At 30.6% G+C, this 9,348-nt stretch overlaps 1 protein-coding gene across 1 annotated transcript; it reads left to right on the top strand.

Moving 5' to 3' along the window:
• The first annotated feature begins 5,019 nt into the window (after positions 1-5,019).
• LOC107639059 (protein SRC2) lies at positions 5,020-6,362 on the top strand. Its single transcript, XM_016342474.3, has one exon. It carries the CDS (start codon positions 5,254-5,256, stop codon positions 6,214-6,216), a length of 963 nt encoding a protein of 320 aa, XP_016197960.1. The 5' UTR covers positions 5,020-5,253; the 3' UTR covers positions 6,217-6,362.
• Positions 6,363-9,348: the final 2,986 nt, after the last annotated feature.

Genomic DNA, 9,348 nt, shown 5'->3' with positions numbered 1-9,348 from the left:
TAAACTCTCAAATGGGTCTTCGTTGGTGGCAAGAGTGGCGTTGGCAAAACCACATGCAGCTCAATACTCTCGATTCTTATCGTCACTATTCGCGACTCTGTTCTCATAATTTCCACCGACCCAACTCACAATCTCACTGATGCTTTTCAACAGCGATTCACAAAGACTCCAATTTTAGCTAATAGCTTCACCAATTTCTATGCTATGGAAGTGGATCCTACTGTTGAGCATGAGGATGTGAACACTTCTGAAAGGATGGACGGCATGAGTCGCTGAAAGTTTCGGTTGAGTATGGGTAGGGGACTTCGGGCGTGCCGAATAAGACATTGTCGGAGTCACCATGGCTGAGTGAGAAGGAGAAGGAGTTGGTAGCACGACAAAGGAGCGAGTAGGAGAGGTGGTGGGGAGGTTTCAGTCGTTGTCGGCGGTAGAGATAATGAAAGGGACAGTGCGATTGCACGACAGGGGAAGGGAAGAAAGAGAAAGTGGACTCGAAGAGAAGAAAGAAGTTAGTGACCCTTCTATTTTATATACAATTGCAGAAAAGACCCTAAAAAAACAAACATTTTTATTTTGATGCTTTTTAGCGTTTCGGTGTGCCAAACAACTTTTTAGTATTTCGGTGCGCTAACACCACCCGGGTACCGAATCCGTGCCTATCATTCTCATGCTTCAAAATGCTTTCTTTTCCACTCCTAAAATATGAGGAATACTAAGGCTATTATAATTTATTATTCTTTATTATTATTTAATTATCAATTTAAATTTTTTAGTCTAATTTGATAATACAACAATATATTTTATTTCATATTTTTAAATATAAATAACTAATTGATGATCAAAAACAACAAATTCTAATAATTTTCTAGCATTTAACCTAAAATAAATAAAATAAAGTAACGAAAAAGAGGATAGGCTGAAGCTTTGTGGTGAGAAAGAGTCCAAACTCGAAAAAACCAAACAGAAGACTAAACATAAATAATAGAAGCAGACATAAACAAGTTTTCTTCCAATTATATTTCAATTGACATCTCTTGGATCCCCCAAGGGACCGACCCAAGGAGCCAAATAATACACTCTTGAATTGCAATTCTAATTCAATTTAAAAGATGTAGACAACTAATTACACATGTTTGCAAAAAAAGGTTCATATTATTGTATTTGAATTTATAGCTGTATGAGGATAATGAATTGAATGCGGAAACCAAATATTATTTTTTTGAACAAATAATAAAGGCAGGCAATTTTTCTGGTACTTTTCAAAACTAAATGATAAATTATTCTCCATTGTAATTTGTATGTAATTATATGATGAATCTAATTATACATGTATTTAATGCATGAAACAAATTTCTTTGCATAGATTTTTTTTTTGTCATGTTTTCATAGGTTGAATTGCTTAGAGATTTGATAATGTGATATGTTTAAAAACTTTTTTTCTTTGTTCATGGGCCAGATCTTACGTTAAAACTGTGTATAATAAATGCTATCATATTCTCTTTTTGTTTTTCTTTTTTTTATGGTCAAAACCGGGACACAGGGCCAAAATACAACCTACACAGTTGTTTTTGGTCTTTAATCTGTCATCACATAATTGAATTTATCCACTAATTTCGAAGTCCAACAATTGTCTTAATTTGTTTTCGTTAGCGAGACAATTGCCTTTTTTTGGTAATTAATTAAATCTCCTGTTTTATTTTTGGGTCATGTAGTCCGTCATGCATGCTATATATGGTTAACAGGCCTTTATCAACATCAACAAGATTTTAAATTTCATCAACCAACTTGGGGAGTTCAGTGGAAAACAAATAATCAAAAATAAGATTTCCAACTTCATCGATCCTTTCAAGGCCCATTACGTGAACATTGTTCTTTGTAAAATCTGACTTTGGGCCCAGAGGCCCATTCCCTTACACCCCCCTTCCTCATATAAAATACATGTCTATTCCCAAACTATAGAGAAAAGAAAATATGGCCAAAAAAAAGAGAAAAGAAAAAAAAGAAGAAGAGTGAAACCCCAAACTTATAATGAAAACCAAGAGTTCAGCCGTGGAAGACATGCATGAAAACCAAGAGTACATCAGTCTATGATTAAAAAAATGCTATCGCCTAAAAAAAAAAAAAAAGAAGATAATTTTCATTCACTAATAATAATGAAATAAAAATTACAAAGGCATCATGGATACATAATATGGGATTCTTGGACAAAATCACAACAAAATAGGTTGTAATCATTCTAAATTATTAAAAGTTATATTTCAAAAGTTAATTTTAATAGCCTATTTTTAAAAAATAAAAGTTTTAGAATTAAAATTTAGTTGACCATAAAAAATTGTAGAAATCCTTACCGAAGAAAAGTCAATGTCTTTGTAGAAGTGGCCGGAAAAAAAACACGCCATGATTCTCAGTGGATGTTACAATACTCTTTTAAAACTCCATATAATTTTAGCAAAAATAAAAATATTATTAAAATTTAAAATTCAATTCACCTTGCGTTGATTTAGCTTAACTTTTAAATATTTAATGCATATTGAAAAGATTAATAAAAAATTAATACATTTTTTTTTTCAAAAAAACATATTAATTACAACTTCTAAAATATATTTTTAATAAATGATAATTATAATTACTATAAGAAATTTAATATGCTCTATTAGTATATAAGTTATTAAATAGTTAATAAAATTTAATTAATTAATAATTTTATATTTTATTTATTTTAATTATTTATTTAAAATTATAATTTATTTCATAACATTTCTTTAATATATTATCTTCTTTTGTTCATTAAAAATAATAAGTTCGTGCACAAATAAATTTATTCCAATTTCTGTACAATTTGAATCGTATTCTCATATTTTTTATTTTTTTTATTAATCTAATTTTATTCACATATTTAAATTTTAAAATTATAAAATTTTTTATTTAAAATTTAGATAGATATAATTTAAATTAATAATTTAATTTAATAAAAATAAACGTATTCGTATTATTTTTATTATCTTAAGCAAAAAATATCTCTAACTATATTTTTTAGGTAAGATTTATTAATCTTTTCAGATATTATGTACTTAATATACATTCTAATATTATTAATTTAAAAGATTACATATATCTATCTCTTTTGTTGATATATTTAAAGACTATGTTTAACTGCTTTAAAAAAATAATACGAAAACGTTTATTTAAAATAAGATAAATATATTTATTTAAAATTTAAAAATTTTAAATAAATTTATTCGTATTAATTTGAAAATAATATGGATATGTTTATTTAAATAAAAAAATTTTAAAATAATAAGAGTATGATGTCTTTTTAATTTTTTTAAATTTTTATTTTTGTCATAATTTTATAATAATTTAATATCAATCTAAATATAAAATAAATTTAAATTAAAACAAAAAATTTAACCCAAATAGAATTTAAAGTTGATTCTTTTTTCTCTTTTTAATAATTAAATGATAATTCTTTTCTCTCATTTTAATTAAAAAACATTAAAATTTCATACAAATTTTTTCTCTTACTTTAATTAAAAAACACTAAAACTCCAAACAACTTTAAAAGCATCAAATCACGTCTCGTGATATTCTCACTTCCTTGGAGAGACAAGTGCCCTAAAGTCCAGAAAACTAGCAAATCCATAACAGTGTTCGGTAAAAAAGAAAGAAAAGTTCTACAACAGAAGCATAAGATGGATTCCGTCAACTCCGTGCAACTAGGCTGCTTTTAATTATAATTAATAATTAATTTTTAATACAACGAAAGAAGAAGACAAAAAATGTACTTAATTTCCATCACTCGTTTTGAGTGGTAATTTGGATCATTGGTTGAGTTTAAAGTTTGTGTTTTAAGATTCCTTAACATTTTTGGTCAACTATGAGTTCTATAAGATTGCTTAGCACGCCCCGTTTACAAAGCGAGTAGCGCAAGTCGCAAACTACCCGCGTTTTTTGGTTTCTGTAAAGTGACACGTCACTTGAGATGCACATTTTAATGCTTGACAATAAAAAAAGATAGACTGAAGTTGATATCTAAACAATTATTAAATAGTTTAATATAATTAATAATTATTATTATTATTTTTATATAAATTCAAAAAAATTTATTAGCATATTTATTAATTTATTTTTATTAGGTTTAACCTTTTTTCTTTAAATATATGCAAAATAAATTTAAAATTTAAAATTTTTTACTAACTAAATGTGTTTAGTAAAACTCATTTTTAAAAATTCAATTTTGATGTATTCTCAATGTAAAATAATTTTATATGTGCATTTAATTACTCAATATCACATTAGTAAAAATAACTACATTTTATATTAATTGAGTGAATAATTATATGAAAGAACATATATAATTACACAGTTCTGTAAAACAATTTAGATAAATTAAAATTAAATTCATTTTAAAAGTAAATAAAAAGCAATATAATTAATGATAAAGTATTACATAAAATATAACAATTTTATCTTAAAATAAAATATTATCACTTGAGTAAAAATATAAAAAAATATTGTTAAATAATTACTTTATTTTAAGGAATTGTTTGAATAGTGAGAAAAAAATTATTCCAAAAACGATCAGCTTTTAATCAATTTTTAAATTTAAAAAATAATTGTATTAATTTTTATATATAAACTTTCTAATATTTAAGAAAACTAACTTTCAAATAAGTTTTTATTTTAATTTAAATATATATATATTTTTTTGCTAGGGAATAGGTAACGGTATGACCTATGAATTCAGTTGGGTTTCGGTTCATATGATGTTTAAATTTAAATTTGCTTTAATTCAATTCTCATTTATAGTTAAAAATCTCATGAACGATCCAAAAAAGATAAAAAAATTCTCTTTAACGATTTTTTTTTTGGTGACTTTATTCTCTTAACGATTAAAAACTAAAAAGACATGGTTACATACAGAAATAAATATAAGTAATTAAAAAACCGTACCGCCTTTCAGAGTGGAGATATATCTGATATATCTAGAACGAGAAAAAAAAAAAAATAATGGATGCCAATAAAAAGAACGACGAAAAATCAAGAATAGTAATCCAGAGTAACGCGTTAACTTAAATACCTGGAAGATTCCAAAATTATTTATTTTGCAACCATCTCCATAATTCTCAATTTCGTCTATAAATAAATAAATTCATACCCCCGTCACCGTCATAATCCCAATTAATCTCGACCGCTATTAAACGCTGCCACGAAATTCAACAACTCAAGAAACTGATCGCGTTGTTCACAACAATGGAATACAGAACCCTAGACCTCATGATCGTTTCCGCCAAGGATCTCAAGAATGTCAATTTGATATCCAAGATGGACGTATACGCCGTCGTTTCACTCAACGGCGACATCTACAACCCCCAGAAGTTTAAAACCAGCGTCGATCGCGACGGAGGAACCAGCCCTACGTGGAATTTTCCGATGAAGTTCAATTTCAGCGACTCCTTGGCGCAGCAGAATCGTCTCTCTCTTGAGATCAAGATCGTCTCCGACCGTACACTTGGCGACACCCTCATCGGCACCGTCCACGTCCCCCTCCGGGAGCTTCTCGACAATCCCGGCGGAAAAGACGGCAAAGAATTCCGTCAGGTATCTTACCAGGTCAGGAAGCCCTCCGGGAAGCCCAAGGGCTCTCTGAATTTCTCGTACAAAGTTGGCGGCAAGAGTTCAGCTGCTCCGGCTATGGATAAGGCGTCGTCGACGGGGGCGACGGTTAGTTACGCTCCACCGCCGCCGAAGACGGCGGAGTATCCTCCACCGGCGACGGCGTACCCTCCGCCATCCAAGGATTCAAAGAATGAGCCAGTTATGGCTTATCCTGCTCATGCTGCTGGGGCGGCAGGATCAAGTTCCGCGCCATATGCTTACCCGCCGCCACATCAGCAATATCCTGCTGGACACGGATATCCACCCGCTGGATACCCACCCCAGCAAGGCTATGGCGGCTATGGGTACCCGCCTCAGCAACCCGGATATGGGTATCCTCCACAAGGGTACGGGTATCCGGGTCAAGCTGGGTATGGATACTCGCAGCCTCCTCAAAAACCGAAGAAGAACAAGAACAACTTTGGGATGGGATTGGGAGCCGGGTTGCTTGGCGGCGCACTTGGTGGGCTTTTGATTGGTGACATGGTGTCTGACGCGGCTGATTATGATGCTGGCTACGATGCTGGATTTGATGATGCTGGTGGATTCGATTTTTAAATTTTCTTTCTTTTTGGTTCTTATTTTGTTTTTGTTGGACTGTATAAATGGGTTGGTTGTGACTTGTGAACTTGGTTAACTACGACTCATGCAGAATGTTTATATCTTTTGATTTTGATGTTTATATAGATGAACTTACATACTTACATGCTTTGTTCCTTTTTCTTCTTACTGATTTAATTTCAACTGTAAGATTATAGATAATAATAATATATGATATAATTATATGAACTATGATCAGCAAAACTGTTATAAACTGAAGGTTCAACTTCTGATACCAAAATATTGGGAGCCAAGATCAGAGAAATTTTCTTATTCATAATTCAATCACTTCTTCAGCTCCAAAGCAATCTCGAAGAATTGTAGAAAAATATTCACTCTCTCTTTCAGTTTTCACCTGTTGCACTCTGCTGGTTTGTAAGTCTATCTTATTGTGGCCTACAACAAAGGCAACAAATTTTGTCATCGATTAGCATTTGATGACTTGACACAGCTTCTAAATCAGTCTATTACTTTACTCGGAGTTCTGATTTCTTAATGCTGGATTGGAATCAGTGTTAGAGAAGCAAGCTCATACTTTATTGTATATAATACTAATTGTGAATCTATTCTAGAAGTTAATCAGAGGGGGAAATTCTTTTTGTATGATTTATGCAGTGATCATCACTAGCCTATTGCATTATTTAATTGGTTATGCTGGGATAAAAAAGTGCAACTTCAAGAAGAGAACAACAGGACTTGTCAATGTTAATTGCATACAAGCTTCTGTTCTGTCAGTAAATTTTGGTGACGGTCAATACAAAATGGAGCCTCACCTTAAATCTAAGAACTCCATAATCTTCACTTGGAATAATACAGTAGCCGCTATGATCAGTTAGCATTAGAGTATTCTTTTTTTAAGTTAAAACATTCTACCAATAACTAGAGAATTCTCAATTAAATCAAAGGCTGCACAGTTTTCTTGTATTAACAGAAAAAATTAAAGCACCAGCCATAATACCAGAAACAAAATTGAACTCGGCACAAACTAATTAACATGTTAAAGTTATAGGTTTCAGCATTTTAAGTTCATACGTTATCACTTTCAAACTAATGTTATGCAGTAATATGTTTTTGTCTTGCCTCAGGGTATCTTATAGTATTTATCACACTAAATTATGTTTTACTGTTTCAAAGGATTATCTTCTAAACCATTGGTTCAAAATAAACCATACAAGTCTGAAATATTAAGAGAAGATTGCGACATAAATTCATTATGACTTATGAGCAGCTTTGGCATGTTTGACAAGTTGGACCTGATTCGAATTCTATTTAAAAAGCATATTAAAAAAGAAAAAAAAAAACAAAATTCTTTATTGTTTTTGAAAAATTTTAAATTATGTTACAACATTTATTTAGTAACTAATATCTAAATTAGGAGGATGAGTTAGGACTTTCAATTGTTTTTAGGGAAAAACACCCTGCACATTATGAGAAAGAATAAGGATTGGACCAACACAAGGAGCATCAGAAAACACTTCCACCTGAAACTATTTCTCCTGAAATACTACAAGAAGTTTTAATCTATAACACTTTTAAATTTAATCTAATTTGATTCTTGTAAAACAAATTAAGAAAAAAAAAACAAATAAATTAAAAAAAATTATAGGAATAATTATACACATGCAGAAGATAGAAAAGATGGCAAATGCTAGTCTTTATCTTCTGTTATGTTCTATCAACATAAGTGACTAAAGATAATATTTAAAAGCGGTAAAGTCTCTTGTTGGTTGGTGCTAACTTAGTATGCATGTAAACTGACACCATACTATATAAAATACGTAGATATACAAATTTTAAATATATATATATATATATATATATAGTATTTTTGCTCAATTATAATAATATTTTGATATTTTAATTGATATTAAAATATAAATTAATTTTTTAATTATTTTTAATATTTTTTTATTATATAAAATATTTAAAATATTTTTTATTTTGATAAATAATAATATATACTATTTTTAAATTTATTTAAAAAATACATATTTAAAATAAAGTTAGATACGCTGACACGTGATAATATATAAATGTATTTATGCGTGTCCAGAGAATAATTTTTTTATTCTTTATTAAAACACAAGTAGACACATATCAAATCAATTTTGTGTCCCGACTGTTGGAATAAATTAATTTCAATAACCAAGATTATCCATATTGAATCACCAAAAATATATCATAATGCGAAAGCGTACATTTACTAATAGAAATTAGAAATTAGACGGAAGGATTTTTTTTTTTTTGAAAGAAAGAAGCTCAACACATCAAGTGGAGCGAAACAATAACAAAAAGAACCAGTGTAAACCATAAAGCAAGCTACCCAACTCCAAATAACACTAATGTTTATCTCATTGTCATCTTCGGCATTGCCATCAACAACAAAAAAGATCCACACCTAACCACTCCTTATAGTTCATGAAGGACATATGGATAATCTCATCAACCCCTTTTCTTTTATTTTGAAAAATCCTTCTGTTCCTTTCTAGCAAGATGTTCCGGATAATCGCACAAAAACCCATCAACCACCTCTTGCGCTCCTCCTTGCTAGCTGATATCTCAGTCCAACTTATAAAATATTTCTTCAACGTCCCCGGGTATGACCATTGCCTTCCAACAAATGATAACCAAGCACACCAAACCTGCCAAGAAAAATCACAACCAAGGAACAAGTGGTGACCATATTCAATACTCTTGTTACAAAACACACATACAACATCTTCCTAGTGGATAACTCCCAACCGACTCAGCCTCTCCTTCGTATTGACCCTACCAGTCAATACAAACCAGACAAACAGTTCAACTCTTGGTGGAACTAAACCTTTCCAAATTGTCCTTGTAAAGCTGTAACTTATTATACCCTCCGGAATGATATCCTCCTGCAGTACCTGCACAAAAGAGTTAGTAGAAAAGACCCCTTGTTTATCAAATTTCCATACAACTCTATCCTCTCTACCATAAGCCAGTTTGACCAGCCTTAATGCATCATGCAACTGGTTCACTAGATCCAACTTCTATTGGAATAGCTCTCGCCTCCATTGGAAGTTCCATATCCACTCAGCCCCATCCCAAAACCCGCAATCCCCTATA

Source organism: Arachis ipaensis, chromosome B4 (genome assembly GCF_059453495.1).
Source record: "Arachis ipaensis isolate K30076 ecotype BB chromosome B4, ASM5945349v1, whole genome shotgun sequence".
Taxonomy (NCBI): Eukaryota; Viridiplantae; Streptophyta; class Magnoliopsida; order Fabales; family Fabaceae; genus Arachis; species Arachis ipaensis.
Note: the sequence above shows the minus strand (reverse complement) of the source record. Positions and strands in the feature narration are given on the sequence as shown.

Bases quoted from the DNA above. Each gene is read 5' to 3' on its own strand.
- LOC107639059 (XM_016342474.3), top strand. From the start codon at position 5,254: ATGGAATACAGAACCCTAGACCTCATGATCGTTTCCGCCAAGGATCTC.